Source organism: Mustelus asterias, chromosome 14 (genome assembly GCF_964213995.1).
Source record: "Mustelus asterias chromosome 14, sMusAst1.hap1.1, whole genome shotgun sequence".
Lineage (NCBI taxonomy): Eukaryota > Metazoa > Chordata > Chondrichthyes > Carcharhiniformes > Triakidae > Mustelus > Mustelus asterias.
Genome location: NC_135814.1, coordinates 9322708 through 9339774, shown reverse-complemented (window position 1 = coordinate 9339774; position 17067 = coordinate 9322708). Strand labels below are relative to the sequence as shown.

General features: G+C 45.9%; 1 protein-coding gene across 1 annotated transcript in view; it reads left to right on the top strand.

The window, feature by feature from the left end:
• pdia5 (protein disulfide isomerase family A, member 5) overlaps positions 1 to 17067 on the top strand; it is a 140127-nt gene that overhangs the window by 43474 nt on the left and 79586 nt on the right. Inside the window, exons 8-9 of the mRNA XM_078227882.1 lie at positions 4430 to 4497; positions 11105 to 11196. Of these exons, the coding sequence (XP_078084008.1) occupies positions 4430 to 4497; positions 11105 to 11196 (160 nt within the window). The remainder of the gene's footprint in view (positions 1 to 4429; positions 4498 to 11104; positions 11197 to 17067) is intronic.

Genomic DNA, 17067 nt, shown 5'->3' with positions numbered 1-17067 from the left:
CTGTCTCTCAAACTAGTCAAGTAGCAGCCTGACGTAGTCATACTCACAGAATCATATCTTCAAGACAATGTCTCAGGCACCATCGTCACCATTCCTGGGTATACCCTGTGTCACCAATAGGACAGAGTGGTGTACAGTTGGGTGGGGGCCCTGGGAGTCCTCAACATCAACTCATGGTACCAGATCAGATATGGGCAAGGAAACCTTCTTCTGATGACCACGTACCATCCTGTCTCAGGTGATGAATCAGTGCTCCTCCATGTTGAACACTACTTGGAGGAAGCACGGAGGATGGCAAGGCTGCAGAATGTACTCTGGGTGGGGAATTCAATGTCTGTCAGCAAGTGAGGTTTGGAAATACCACCACAGACCAAACTGGCCGGGTCCTAAAGGACATAGCTGATAGACTGGGACTGCAGCAGATGGTGAGGGAGCCAACAAGAGGGCAAACCATTAGTTGACCTCATCCTCACCAAGCTGCCTGCCGCAGATGCATTGGTCCATGACAGTATCTATAGGAGTGACTACCGCACATTCCTTGTGGAGGCAAAGTCCTGTCTTCGCACTGAGGATACCTTCCATCGTGTTGTGTGGCATTATCACCGTGCTAAATGGGACAGACTTCGAACAGATCGAGCAGCTCAAAACTGGGCATCCATGAGGCGTGATGTGGGCCATCAGCAGCAGCAGAATTGTACTCATCCACAATCTGTAACCTCATGGCCCAGTATATCCCCCACTCTACCATGACCATCAAGCCAGGGGATCAACCTTAATTCAATGGAGAGTGCAGAAGGGCATGCCAGGAGCAGCACCAGGCATAGCTAAAAATGAGGTGTCAACCTGGTGAGGCTACAACACAGGACTACTTGCATGCAGAACAGCCTAAACAGCGAGTAATAGACAAAGCTAAACAATCCCACAACCAACGGGTCGGATCTAAGCTCTGCAGCCCTGCCACATCCGGTCGAGAATGGTGGTGGACAATTAAACAACTCACCGGAGGAGGAGGCTCCGTAAATATCCCCATCCTCAATGATGGAGGAGCCCAGCACATCAGTGCAGACGGTAAGACTGAGATCTGCAACAATCTTCAGCCAGATGCGCCGAGTGGACGATCCATCTCTGCTTCCTCCAGAGGTCCCAGCATCACACGAGTCGGTCTCCAGCCAATTCGATTCTCTCCATGTGATGTCAAGAAATGGCTGAAGGCACTGGATACTGCAAAGTCTGAACCTGATGATATTCCAGCAATAGGACTGAACACTTGTGCTCCGGAACGTTCCGTGCTCCTAGCTGAGCTGTTGTAGTGCAGTGACAACACTGGTATCTACCTGGCAATGTGGAAAAGTACGTGGGGGTGGCACAGTGGTTAGCACCACTACCTCAAAGCGCCACAGACTCGGATTCGATTCCTGGCTTGAGTCACTGTCTGTGCAGAGTTTGCACGTTCTCCCCATGTCTGCATGGGTTTCCTCCGGGTGCTCTGGTTCCCTCCCACAGTCCGAAAGACGTGCTGGTTAGGTGCATTGACCCGAACAGGCACCAGAATGTGGCGACTAGGGGAATTTCGCATGTAAGCCTTACTGGTGACTAATAAATAAGCTTTAAAACTTTCGATAAGTCCTGTACACAAGAAATAGGAGAAATCCAACCTGGCCAATTACCTCCCCATTGGTCTGCTCTCAATCATCAGGAAAGTGATGGAAGGGATCATCAGCCACACTATCAAGCAGCCATAACTGCTCACGGACGCTCAATTTAGGTTCCGCCAGGGTCACTCAGCTCCTGACCTCATTACAGCCTTGGTTTAAATATGGACGAAAGAGCTGAATGCCAAAAGTGATGTGAGAGTGACTGCCCTTGACATCAAGGCAGCAATTGGCAATATGGCATCAAGGAGCCTTAACAAAGATGGAGTCAATGGGAATTAGGGAAAACCCACCGCTGATTGGAGTCATACCTGGCACAAAGCAAGACAGTTCTGGTGATTAGAGGTCAATCATCTCAGTTCCAGGACATCACTGTAGGGGTTCCTCTGGGAAGTGTCCTCAGCCCAACTACCTTTAGCTGCTTCATCAATGACTCTCCTTCCATCATCAGGTTAGAAGTGGAAGTGTTCACTATTGACTGCACAATGCTCGGTATCATTCGCGACTCCTTAGATACTGAAGCAATCCATGTCCAAATGCAGCAAGACCTGGACAATATACAGGTTTGGGCTGACAAGTGGCAAGTAACATTCCTGCCACACAAGTACCAGACAATGACCATTTCCAACAAGGGAATATCTAACAACCTTCGCCCCTTGACATTCAATGGCACTACATTGCTGAATCTTCCATTACCATTGACAAGAAACTGAACTGGACTCGTTACGTAAATACAGTGGCTACAAGTGCAGGTCAGAGGCTGGGAATCCTGCAGCGAGTAACTCACCCGACTCCCAAAAACCTGACCACCATCTGCAAGGCACAAGTCAGGAATGCGATGGAATGCTCTCCACTTACTTGGATGAGTGCAGCTCTAATAACACTCAAGAAGCTTGATACCACCCAGGACAAAGCACCCACTTGATTGCTACCCCTTCCACAAACATTCACCAATGAACAGTGACAGCTGTATGTACCATCTACAAGATGCACTGCAGAAATTAACCAAGGTCCCTGAGGCAGCACCTCCCAAACCCACTGTTGTCTAGAAGGAGAAGAGTAGCAGATACCTGGGGATGCCACCACTTGGAGTTTCCCCTCCAATCACTCACCATCCTGACTTTGAAGTATTTTGCCGTTCCTTCACTGTCTCTGGGTCAAAATCCTGGAGCTCTCTCCCGAACAGCACTGTGGGTGTATCTAGGGCAGCACGGTGGCACAATGGTGAGCACTGCTGCCTCGCAGCGCCAAGGCCCCAGGTTCGATTCCCAGCTTGGGTCACTGTCTGTGTGGAGTTTGCACATTCTCCCCGTGTCTGCGTGGGTTTCCTCCGGGTGCTCCGGTTTCCTCGCACAGTCCAAAGATGTGCGGGTTAGGTGGATTGGCCATGCTAAATTTCCCCCGAGTGTCACGGGGGCTAGCTAGGGTAAATATATGGGGTTAATGGGATAGGGTCTGGGTGGGATTGTGGTCGGTGCAGACTCGATAGGCCGAATGGCCTCCTTCACTGTAGGGATTCTATGACTACACTGGTTCAAGAAGGCAGGTACTACTGCCTTTTCAAGGGCAACTGAGGATAGGTAATAAATGCTGGCCCAGCCAGCAATATCCACATCTCATCAATGAATTTTCTTTTTTAAAAAAGGGACCAAAGCCAGTTTAGCAGTGTAGGGCAGGGGTCGTCCAGTCAAACAGGAAGTGGTACATTTTTAGGAGAGGAATCGATAAAATAATTAAATGTCCCTGAATGGCAGTTGAGTAGAGAAATGCAGAAATCTTGTCTGTGAACTGAAGAGGGTGTAAAAAGGCAGATGGGTTTCTGAGAATATAATGCATTGTTGGATTTGTCTAAGGTGCTGGTGTGGGAGAATGTTAAAACCATAGCAAATAAATAACTGAATTATATTGATCAGAATGTAATTGAATGAGAATTTCTGATTGTGTGGAAAGGCAGAATAAATCTGGACACTTCTTTCAGTGGTATAGTGAAGCATGAAGGAGAGACAAATTAATAAAGCTTTTCAAAATGATGGAGGATAAATAGTGAAAGACAGCTTGTGCTGATTGGAGAATCGTGAACAAGTGGATTTACATCGAGGACAAGGACTAGAAGCGAGTTGCGTAATCTTAGTGCAGAAATAAACCATTCAGCTCATTGTGCTGCGCCAGCTCTTTGAAGGGGTTTTCCAATTTAGCCTCAGACCCCAGCTTTTGGCTCGCACATCTGCAGATCAGCTCTGGTCAAATCACTGTCTAATTGCCTTTCAAAACTTGGAGGAATCTGCTTCCCTTACTCTCGCAGGTCGCGCAATGCAGATGTTAACAATTCTGTGTAAACGGAATTCTCATTTTCCTCTTTTTTTGGCCAATTATTTTAAATCACTGGTTGATAACTGCCCCTGTGCCCCCCCCCCCCCCCCCCCCCCCTTCGTCCACCAGTAGGAACTTCTCCTTCCTACTTTATCAAAGCCCCGTATGATTGCCTCCAAGTCACCCTTTCTTGTGTTCTAATTTGCCCTCCCCGCATGTAACATTGCCGTAGAATGCATTTAAAATCAAATAAATATCGAGAGATGCTAATGGAAAGTGATTGGATTGGACAATTTTAATTGACGGGCTGACATTTTGCCATGCTGTCGTGTCCACGGAATGTCATTTGGTGAAATGATTTTTGTTAAAGCTGTCACTGACTCATTTAGCACAATGTTTGTGTCTCTTTCTTTCTGCTTCTTGTTCTGCTGTTGCCTTTGACCTGCCCTTTTGCCCCCGTGAGTCAGGGTGTGGGGTGTGTAAGCGGATGATGCCAGCCTTTCAGCAAGCTGCCACAGAGTTGAAGGGAGCCTATGTAAGTATCTCAGTTTCACTGGCCGATTTTGCTTTTTTTTTAAAAAGCACCGGGCGTGAGGACGCTTCTGGTTTTAAAAAAATTTTGTGTGCAGATCAGTTCAGTCAGATATTCAATCCTGATTCAGTTATGCTGTTCAGGTTTTTCAATCAGACTTTTTATTATAAAGCTGTGGGAATGATATCAATAATGAAATGCAAGTTTCTGCTTCAGTGTGTTATAGGCAGTGAAGCCCAGGAGGTGAATACTGCACAGGATGTTGCCGCTTAACATCACCCTGCACAATTATATTTTGCGTCAACGTTGCTCTCCAATTAGAATCCTACATTTGCCTTGTGTTGCTGCCTCACATTAATAAGAACATAAGAAATAGGAGCAGGAGTAGGCCATCTAGCCCCTCGAGCCTGCCCCGCCATTCAATAAGATCATGGCTGATCTGAAGTGGATCAGTTCCACTTACCCGCCTGATCCCTATAACCCCTAATTCCCTTACCAATCAGGAATCCATCTATCCGTGATTTAAACATATTCAACGAGGTAGCCTCCACCACTTCAGTGGGCAGAGAATTCCAGAGATTCACCACCCTCTGAGAGAAGAAGTTCCTCCTCAAATCTGTCCGAAACTGACCCCCCTTTATTTTGAGGCTGTGCCCTCTAGTTCTAGTTTCCTTTCTAAGTGGAAAGAATCTCTCCATCTCTACCCTATCCATCCCCTTCATTATCTTATAGGTCTCTATAAGATCCCCCCATAGCCGTCTAAATTCCAACGAATACAAACCCAATCTGCTCAGTCTCTCCTCATAATCAACACCCCTCATCTCTGGTATCAACCTGGTGAACCTTCTCTGCACTCCCTCCAAGGCCAATATATCCTTCCGCAAATAAGGGGACCAATACTGCACACAGTATTCCAGCTGCAGCCTCACCAATGCCCTGTACAGATGGTATTTGCTACCAAATAAACCTGTTGGACTTTAACCTGGTGTTGTGAGACTTCTTACAGATGCAGCAAGACATCTCTGCTTTTATATTCCATCCCCCTTGCGATATAGGCCAACACCCATTTGCCTTCTTGATCACCTGTTGCACCTGCAGACTGGGTTTTTGAGTCTCATGCACAAGGACCCCCAGGTCCCTCTGCACAGCAGCATGTTGTAATGCCTGGACATTCCTGCCCATGTTGAGCATGCGAGAGTTTGGTCTCAGGCACAGTGGAAAGCGGGCAATCTTGTGAAGCAGTTACGAACCTCAGACATGATGTGGAGATGCTGACGTTGGACCGGGGTACATAGAACATAGAACATAGAACATTACAGCGCAGAACAGGCCCTTCGGCCCACGATGTTGCACCGACCAGTTAAGAAAAAAAAAAACTGTGACCCTCCAACCTAAACCAATTTCTTTTCGTCCATGAACCTATCTACGGATCTCTTAAACGCCCCCAAACTAGGCGCATTTACAACTGATGCTGGCAGGGCATTCCAATCCCTCACCACCCTCTGGGTAAAGAACCTACCCCTGACATCGGTTCTATAACTACCCCCCCTCAATTTAAAGGGGTAGGCACAGTAAGAGGTCTCACAACACTAGGTTAAAGTCCAACAGGTTTAGTTGGTGTCATGAGCTTTCGGGAGTGCTGCCCCTTTATCAAGTGAGTCCCCCGATGAGACTCACCTGATGAAGTGGCAACGCTCCGAAGGCTCGTGCTACCAAATAAACCTGTTGGACTTTAACCTGGTGTTGTGAGACTTCTTGCTGTGCGAACCTCAAGACAGACTGTTTCCCATGACATTGTGTTTTCCAAAACAAAATGTTAAGCAAGGACGTCCTGTTTGATTTGATTCCTCTGTGTAACCACAATTTATACAGCTTGCATTATTGGAACAAGTCCCGTGTGATTAGCGTAGTGCAAGGGGAATGTTTAAAAATTCAGCTTTACTCTACAGGCCTTTGGTTTGTCTGGAGGAAATGCAACTTAGATTTTGGGAGAGCAGGACAGTTAATCATTTCAGCCTTGCAAGTGTTTATTTTAAGTAGAGCTAATAGACTTATATTTACTGAAGTTCCCCTGGGATTTCTGATTAGAGTGATTGACAGGGTCATGTGATGATGTGGCTTATGCGCAGAGCTGGATCTGTAGCAGAAAAGAAAAGCTTTTGCAGAAAGTTGTCAACTGCATGAAGCCTGGTTGAAGTTAGAAGGACTTTGCAGGCTTCTGGAACTCTATCTCTGTCTGAAAGCAAGTATGCCTGGGTTTGCGAACTATTTAATTAAAAGTGGTTTTGATTTATGCATGAATGGGGCTTATTTGGAACTGGGACAGTGATAAGCTAGAAAGTAAAGTTGCTTCCTTTCAGTTTTAAATATTGTTCACTGTTAATGGGTAAGCTGATTCATTTGTTAAAGTTATATTTAAACTGTGTTATTAAATAAAGTTTGTTTACCATAAAAGATATCTCTGTTGTCAGGGGAATCACTCCTGGAGTGAAACATCCATTTATACCAGATAGAAAAATTGTTGGCCTGGCTTCCTGATGTAATGTGAGGTTCTGGTCCAGCACTCTAATACACATCCAAGACCAGATCTTTAACCCATCACTAAACAGTACACAGCCTTGCTAACTCACCATATAGTATTTTTGACCTGCCCTAAACCCTTTTCTCTTTAAAGTATTCACTTAAGTCGACAAAGTTTAACAGGTGCTATTAGGCTCTTTTGCCTCTTAGAAGTGGTGTGAGTGACCAACTGGCTATTGGACTGCTATAACTGAGCTTGATCCTGCTTCACCCTCGAGCTGCAAGTGCACTCACTTTGCAGCAGGGAGAGACTCTTTTAAGTTGATTCTGAGAGTATTGATTCTGCTAGCAAGGCCCCTGAAGCTCGCTCTGTCATTCAATTAGATCTTGGCTGATCTTCTGCTTTGACGCTACTTTGCTGCACTATCCGCATAACCCTTGCTATCTTTAATATCCAGAAATCTGTCGGTGTCTTGTCTGGAATATACTGAATGACTGAGCCTCTCCAGCCCACTGGGATAAAGAATTCCAAAGATTCACCATCCTCATAAATAGCTCCTCATCTCGATCTTAAATGATATACCTCTTACTCGGAGACTCTGTCCCCTGGTTCTAGACCACCACCATCACTATGCCTCCCCCCCCCGCCACCCAAGACAAGGGAATCATCCTTCTTGAATGTATTCTGTCAAGGCCTGTAAAAGGATGTGTACATTTCAATGAGATCGCTTCCAAACTCGAGAGATTACTGTCCCAGTCTCCTAAATCTCTCCTCGTAGGGCGATCCCGCCATCCATCCGGTGAACTTTTGTTACTCTCCCTCTCTGGCAAGTATAACCTTAAGTAAGGAAACCAAAACTGTAGGTGTGGTCCCAATCAGGCTCGAGACAACTGCAGCAAGACTTCCTCACTCCTATACTCAAATCCTCTTGCAATAAATGTGAACATATCATTTGCCTTAATTCCTTGTTGAACCTACGTGTTCACATTCAGTAACTTATGAACAAAGACACCCAGGATCCTTTGGACATCAACACTTCCCAATCTATCCCCTTTTAAGAAATAACTTTCACAGTGGTTAGCACTGCTGTCTCGCAACAGATTCCCGGCTCAGGTCACTGTCTGTGTGGAGTGTGCATGCTCTCTGAGTCTGCATGCGTTTCCTCCAGGTGCTCCGGTTTCCTCCCACAGTCTGAAAAACGTGCTGGTTAGGTGTATTGGCCATGCTAAATTCTCCCTCAGTGTACCCGAATAGTCGCCAGAGTGTGGCAATTAGGAGATTTTCAGAGTAACTTCATTGCAGTGTTAATGTAAGCCAACTTGTGGCAATAATAAATAAACTTTGATTAAAAAAAATAAAGTGGATAAATTTACAATTTTGCACCTTCTATTCCATTTGGCATATTCTTACCCACTCAACCAACCTATCTGAATCTCCTTGAAACCTCATTGCATCCTCCTCAAAACTCATAAGATATAGGAGCAGAATTAGGCCATTCGGTCCATCGAGTCTACTCCACCATTTGATCACGGCTGATATGCTCCTCATCCCTATTTTCCTGCCAGCTGCCCATAACTCTTCAACCCATTACCAATTAAAAATCTGTCTAACTTTTTAAATTTACTCACTGTCCCAGCATCCACCCAAGGGGTAGCGAATTCTCATTTCTACAGAGTGTTGTGTCAGCAGCAAACCTTTGAAATATTTACACTTGATTCCCATGTATAAACCATTGCTATACATGATGAATAATTGGGGTCCAAGCATTGATCCTTGTGTTAACCCACTAGTTTTGAACTATTTATTCCTACTGTTTGCTGTGTTAACCAGTATGTTACCCCAAATCCCATGTGCTCTTAATTTTTCTTAAGGTCCCACGCAAGAAGTTTTTATCAAACCTTCTGAAAATCCAAATTTGCCACATCTTGGTTCTTCCTATCTAAGCTAGTTACATTCTCAAAAAACTCCAGGTTTGTCAAGCATGATTTCCCTTTCATAAATCCATGTTGATTCTGCCCAAACGTACCATTATTTTCCAGGTGTCCGGCTATGACTTTCTTTGTACAAGATTCTAGCATTTTCCCTACCACTGATGCCAGGCTTTACAGGTCTATAGCTTTTTTGTTTTCTCGCTTTCTCCTTTCTTAAATGGTGGGGTGATGTTTGCTACCTTCCAATCTGCAGGAACTATTCCAGAATCTATAACATTGTGAACCTGCAACATTGCCCCTTAGTGTCATGGAGGGACTAGCTAGGGTAAATGCATGGTGTTATGGGGATAGGGCCTGGGTGGGACTGTGATCGGTGCAGACTCAATGGGCTGAACAGCCTCCTTCTGCACTGTAGGATTCTATGACTTAGTAATTATTTAACTTCTCTGTCGTTTCCTTATTTCCTATTATAAATTCTCCCCTCTACCTGTAATGGCCCTGCATTTGTCTCTGCTCATCATTTCCTTTCTACAAACCTATTTCAGTCTGAAGCCTTTCCAGTCTGTTTTTGTGTTTCTTGCTAGTTTGCTTTCATATTCTATTTTCTCCTTATCAGTTTCTTGGTTCTCTTGCTGAATTTGAAAATGCTCCCAATCCTCAGGCTATTTTTAGTAACTTCATAAGCCTCTTCCTTTGATCTAATAGAATCTTCAACTTCTCTTGTTTGCTACGCTTGACTCACCTTTCTGTTGGGTTTCTTTGTGCCTCAAAGGAATGTGTATTTGGTGACCGTGTATTAATTCTTTTAGTGTTAGCCATTGGCTGTCTAACCTCATCTTTTCAACGTAGTTCCTCAATCCACCGCAGCCAACTTGCCCCTCACACCTTTGTACATTGTTTAGATTTCTGACCATAGTTTTGGATTGAACTATATCACTTTGAGTCTTATAAAATTCTGTCATATTATGGTTTCTCCTCTAAGTCTCCTTTGTAACGAGATTATTAAGTAGCTTTTTCTCATTGCACAATACTAGGTTTAAAATAGCCCATATTACGAGTTGGTTCCTCAACACACTGCTCTAGAACACCGTCCTGTGTACATTCCAGGAATTTGTCCTCCACAACTTTAGGTTTACCAAGTCTCATTGTAGATTCAAGTCCCTCATTATTACTTTTTTATCCTTGTTCCAAGCACTTATAATTTCCTGACTTCTACCTTGCCCTACATTATCACAACTATTTGGTGGCCTGTAAGGAACTCCTAAAATGTCAGTGTTAGGTGGATTGGCAAATGCTAAATTCCCCCTTAGTGTCGGGGAATTAGCAGGGTAAAAAAGTGGGCTAATGGGGATAGACCTTGGGTGGGATTGTTGCCAGTGCAAGCTTGATGGGCCAAATGGCCTCCTCCTGCACTGTAGGGGTTCTATTATTCTAATGTTTTGCTGCAGTTAGCGGACCTGGGACCGAGTGTGCAACCTCCTGCTGACTGAATCCCTAATGTTCAGTTGAAGTAGATATTATAGAGGCATAGAGGATGGAACCAGGCCCTTCAGCCCAACTTGTCCATGCCACCCAGTTTTTAACCAATAAGCTAGTCCTAAATGCCCGCATTTGGCCCATAGCCCTCTATACCCATCTTACCTCATGTAACTGTCTAAATGCTTTTTAAAAGACAAAATTGTACTCCCCTCTACCTCTGGCAGCTTGTTCCAGACACTCACCACCCTCTGTGTGAAAAAACTGCCCCTCTGGACCCTTTTGTATCTCTCCCCTCTCACCTACCTATGCCCTCTAGTTTTAGACTTCTCTACCTTTGGAAAAAGATATTGACTATCTAGCTGATCTGTGCCCCTCATTATTTTATAGACCTCTATAAGTTCACTCCTCAGCCTCCTACGCTCCAGGATAATAGACCCAGCCTATCCAGCCTTTCCTTATAACTCAAACCATCAAGTCCCGGTAGCATCCTAGTAAATCTTTTCTGCACTCTTTCTGTTTAATATCCTAATATTAAGGCCAATACCAACTGTTAGAATGCGATTCAGAGAGATCGCCTAGTCTTAAAATACTCCATCTAATTCATCCAGTATTTGTTGAACACTCAGCCATTTTTGTACCAGTGACTTCCCAATTCTAATCCTAACTGTTTCCTTTATAGGTAATGGCTGGAATGAATGTACATCCATCTGAATTTGATGAAATCAAACAGGAATTTAACATTAAAGGATATCCAACCTTCTGTTATTTTGAGTAAGTTCAGCAAGGCACGTTTTGAGGTTAACCAATCCAGTCCAAACAATCTTGTGTGGTTTTGCTAATTTACACAACTTTGTAAAATTGGATGGCTCAATGGTGGCACGATGGTGAGCACTGCTGCCTCACAGCGCCAGGGACCCAGGTTCAATTCCCAGCTTGGGTCACTTCTGTGTAGAGTCAGCAGATTCTCCCCGTGTCTGCGTGGGTTTCCTCCGGGTGCTCCGATTTCCTCCCACAGTCTGAAAGACGCGCTGGTTAGGTGCATTGGCCATGTTCAATTCTCCCTCAGTGTACCCGAACAGGCACCACAGTGTGGCGACTAGGGGATTTTCACAATAACTTCATTGCAGTGTTAACGTAAGCCTACTTGTGACACTCGGTGAAATGCTCATTCGGAGAGCCGGTGCAGTCACAATGGGCTGAATGGCCTCCTTTGGTGCTGTAATGATTGTGAATGGTCTATAGAAATTTAAGGCACTGGGAGCTACTGTAGGTGAGCAAGTGCAAGACGATATGGCAAAGGATATGGGCAGCAAAGGTTTGGTTAAGGTGAAGTCATGGAATGTGAGGGATGATGAGGCAGCCAAGAACCTATTGAAGTAGTCAATATTACGAGGATTTAAGTAACAGCTGGGCTGAGGCAGGAGGGTCATGTCATGGAGAAGAAAGTTGACGGTCTTTATGATGGGGAGGAACTGGCCAGAAACTCTTGTGCAAGATGAACAATCTGGTTTAACCTGAGACAGTGGGCAGAGAGGAGTTGGGAAGAGTGGCAAGGTATGCACTTTATCATGTGGGCCAATGCAGATGATTTCAATCTTCCCACTGCTTAACTGGAGTAAATTGAATCTCATCCAGGACTTGATGTTGGGCAGCAGCGTGACAATGCCAAGGTCTGGAGGTGGGGAAGAGAGATGGTAGAGAGGTAGAACTGGGTGGTTAGTGTGTGTAAGTGGAACCTAAGTCTTCAGATGATGTCACCAAAGGGGGTAGCATTCAGAAAAGGAAGGAATCTGATAGATTTATGTAGCATTCCAGAGGTAGTGCATTATAGGGCAGGAAGAGAAGACATTGCTGGATTCTACAATGGTTTAACTATTAATTTCCCTTCAGACTATTTACAGATTGAATTGCAGGTGGGAGATGTGTGCAGTTGCTTCCTGCCTAATTAACCTTGAAGAGAAAAAAGATTCAAGTTAGAAGAAGTGAAACACATGATTAGGATAATATAATCAGAGAAATAGTCATTGCATTCTGAGCTCTAATTTTTTTAATGTTCGATTAAATGGCTTCAGACAGTTTGAGAACATAAGGTGTTTATATCAGTGAAAATCTGTTTTTGGTCTCTGTCGGAATTGAGACTTTTTAATTTATTTTTTCATGGGATGTGGGTGTTGCTGGTGAGGCCAACATTGGTTTCCCATCCTTAATTGCCCTCCAAGGTGGTGGTGAGCTGCCTTCTTGAACCACTGCAGTTGATGTGGTTGTGGATAATCCACAACGCTGTTAGAGAGGGATCATAGAATTCTACAGTGCAGAAGGAGGCCATTCAGCCCATTGAGTCTGCACTGACCACAATCCCACTCATAACCCCATGCATTTACCCTAGCTAGCCCCCCTGACACTAAGGGACAATTTAGCACAGCCAATCCACCAAACCCGTACATCTTTGGAGTATGGGAGGAAACCGGAGCACCCGGAGGAAACACAGACAGACACAGAGAGAACGTGCAGCCTGCACACAGACAGTGACCCAAGGTGGGAATCGAACCTGGGTCCCTGGCGCTGTGAGACAGCAGTGCTAATCACCATGCCACCACGCCAGGAGTTCCAGGATTTTGACCCAATGACAGTAAAGAAACTATAAAATCCTTACAGTGCAGAAGGAGGACATTTGGCCCATTGGGTCTGCACTGACTCTCCGAAAGAGCACCTTACCCAGCCCCCCCATCCCCATGGCTAATCCACCTAACCTACACACTGGCGGTACGTGGCACAGTGGTTAGCACTGCTGCCTTACAGTGCCAGGGACCCAGGTTCGATTCCTGACTTGGGTCACTGTCTGTGTGGAGTTTGCACGTTCTCCCCGTGTCTGCGTGGGTTTCCTCCAGGTGCTTTGGTTTCATAGAATCATAGAAACCCTACAGTACAGAAAGAGGCAATTCGGCCCATCAAGTCTGCACCGACCACAATCCCACCCAGGCCCTACCCCCATATCCCTACAGATTTACCCACTAATCCCTCTAACCTATGCATCTCAGGACACCAAGGGGCAATTTTAGCATGGCCAATCAACCTAACCCGCACATCTTTGGACTGTGGGAGGAAACCGAAGCACCCGGAGGAAACCCACGCAGACACGAGGAGAATGTGCAAACTCCACAGAGACAGTGACCCAAGCCGGGAATCGAACCCAGGTCCCTGGAGCTGTGAAGCAGCAGTGCGAACAACTGTGCTACCGTGCCGCCCATTCCTCCCACAGTCCGCAAGACGTGCTGGTTAGGTGCATTCACCCGAACAGGCGCCAGAATGTGGCAACTAGGAGAATTTCACAGTAACTTAATTGTAGTGTAAGCCTTACTTGTGACTAATAAATAAACTTTACTTTAAAACCTTTGGACAATTAAGGGTCAATTTAGCATGGTCAATCTACCTAATTGGCACATCTTTGGACTGTGGGAAGAAATCAGAGTACCCGGAAGAAACCCACGTGGTCTTGGGGAGAACATGCAAACTCCACACAGTCACCCGAGGCTGGAATCGAACCCGAGTCTCTGGCATCGTGAGGCAGCAGTGCTAACCACAGTGTCACCGTGCCGCCCTATGAATGGTGATACGTTTCCAAATCAAGATGGAGTGTGGCTTGGAGGGGATCTTGGTGGTGTTCCCATAGATCAGCTGACCACCTTGAAGGTTTGGAGGTTGCTGTTGAAGGAGGTTTGATGAATTGGTTGCAGGCGGGTGAGGATTTGGAGAAGTGTTGGGGAGTTTAAAAAAGATGTTTATAATTACTTGAAAATGAGCATTCTGCCCCAGTTTGCTCCTTTGCTTCTAACTCCATCTGATAATGTCACTGGTGAGTGCATCGTTCATTTTCTTTAATGTTGCCGTGGTCACAGCATCAAATAGCCTGGGAATTGTAAACCCACCCAACCATTGCAAAGCATGTGTCTGAGGAAGAATGTATCATTCCCCGGATTAGAGACTGTGTTAAGGGCATGAAGGATTCAATTCGATCAAGTCTTTCTGGTCTGCCAAGTCACCACTGTTTCCCTGTGGTTTACTGCCATAATGTGGCCCAATTCTTTCTCCACAGAACAGTACAAATGTGAAACAATTGCTGAAGTGGGTTAAAAACAAAACACTGGATGTTTTCCGATCTGACTTTTCGCCTGTTCCTTTGCTGAAAGGCTTCCATTGGGATATATTTGCACAGATGTTGGCCTACTTAGCATATCTCACCCAAGTAGCCATTCCTCTTGCAAATCCTGGGGGTGTTCAAACCAATTGCAGCACTTCAAAGTAAAGCATATTCTCGGAAATTATTTATTTTTGATAGAACCATGTAGCACCGAAGGAGGCCATTTGACTTGCATAGCTCCGCTTACTTTTTTCCATCCTTTCTTCCTTTAATCCTTCCTGTCTCCTTTTTCCCCTTCCTTTTCCCCCTCCTTTTCCCCCCTTCTCTGCCCTTTCCCTCCCTCCTCTGCCCTTTCCCCCCCTCCTCTGCCCTTTCCCCCCCTCCTCTGCCCTTTCCCCCCCTCCTCTGCCCTTTCCCCCCCTCCTCTGCCCTTTCCTGGAGAGATGTAGGAATAACAGAGTTGTCGTGATGGGAGATTTTAATTTCCCAAACATAGATTGGAATATCCCTAGGGCTAGGGGTTTGGATGGAGAGGAGTTTGTTAGGTGTGTCCAGGAGAGTTTCCTGACACAGTATGTGGATAAGCCTACTAGAGGAGAGGCTGTTCTTGATCTGGTGCTGGCTAATGAACCTGGACAGGTGGAGGATCTCTCGGTGGGTGAGCATCTTGGGGATAGCGATCATAATTCTATCTCCTTCACGATAGCATTGGAAAGAGATAGGGTCAGGCAGGCTAGGAAAGTGTTTCTCTGGAGTAAAGGGAAATACAGTGTCATCAGGGAGGAAATTAGACGGGTAAATTGGAAGGAGGCATTCTTGGGGAAAAGTGCCGAAGGAAAGTGGAGGATTTTCAAGGAATGTTTGTCTGGAGCTCTGCATGACAACGTTCCGATGAGACAGGGGGGTGTTGGTAGGGTACGGGAACCGTGGTGCACGAAGGTTGTGATGAACCTGGTAAATAAGAAAAGAGAGGCGTACAGAAGGTTCAGAGAGCTAGGAGGTGTTAAGGATTTAGAGGAGTATACGCGATGTAGGAAGGAGCTTAAGAAGGAAATTAGGAGAGCGAGAAGGGGTCATGAGAAGACCTTGGCGGGTAAGATTAAGGAGAATCCCAAGGCTTTCTACAAATATGTCAAGAGTAAAAGGATGAGATGTGAAGGCATAGGACCCTTAAAAGGTGAAGGGGGAAAAGTTTGTGCGGAACCGTTAGAAATGGCGGAGGTGCTTAATGAATACTTTACCTCGGTATTCACGGTGGAAAGGGATCTGGGTGGTTGTACTGCTGGATTGCGGAGGACAGAAAGGATCGAGCATGTGGACATAAAGAAAGAGGATGTGTTGGAACTATTGAATGGCATCAAGGTTGGTAAGTCGCCGGGACCGGATGGGATGTACCCCAGGTTACTGTGGGAGGCGAGGGAGGAGATTGCGGAGCCTTTGGCGATGATCTTTGCATCGTCGATGGAGACGGGAGAGGTTCCGGAGGATTGGAGGATTGCGGATGTGGTCCCTATATTCAAGAAAGGGAACAGGGACAGCCCAGGAAATTACCGACCGGTGAGTCTAACCTCAGTGGTTGGTAAGTTGATGGAGAGGATCCTGAGAGACAGGATTTATGATCATCTAGAGAAGTTTAGTATGATCAAAAGTAGTCAGCACGGCTTTGTCAGGGGCAGGTCGTGCCTTACGAGCCTGGTTGAGTTCTTTGAAAATGTGACCAAGCACATTGACGAAGGAAGAGCGGTGGATGTGGTCTATATGGACTTCAGCAAAGCGTTCGATAAGGTCCCCCATGCAAGACTTCTTGAGAAAGTGAGAGGGCATGGGATCCAAGGGGCTGTTGCCTTGTGGATCCAGAACTGGCTTGCCTGCAGAAGGCAGAGAGTGGCTGTGGAGGGGTCTTTCTCTGCATGGAGGTCAGTGACCAGTGGAGTGCCCCAGGGATCTGTTCTGGGACCCTTGCTGTTTGTCATTTTCATAAATGACCTGGATGAGGAAGTGGAGGGATGGGTTGGTAAGTTTGCTGACGACACCAAGGTAGGTGGTGTTGTGGATAGTTTGGAGGGATGTCAGAAGTTGCAGCGAGACATAGATAGAATGCAGGACTGGGCGGAGAAGTGGCAGATGGACTTCAACCCGGATAAGTGTGTGGTGATCCATTTTGGCAGATCCAATGGGATGGAGCAGCAGTATAAAATGAAGGGTACCATTCTTAGCAGTGTAGAGGATCAGAGGGACCTTGGGGTCCGGGTCCATAGGACTCTTAAATCGGCCTCGCAGGTGGAGGATGCGGTCAAGAAGGCGTATGGCGTACTAGCCTTCATTAATCGAGGGATTGAGTTTAGGAGTCGGGAGATAATGCTGCAGCTTTATAGGACCCTGGTTAGACCCCACTTGGAGTACTGCGCGCAGTTCTGGTCACCTCATTACAGGAAAGATGTTGAAGCCATTGAAAGGGTGCAGAGGAGATTTACAAGGATGTTGCCTGGATTGGGGGGCATGCC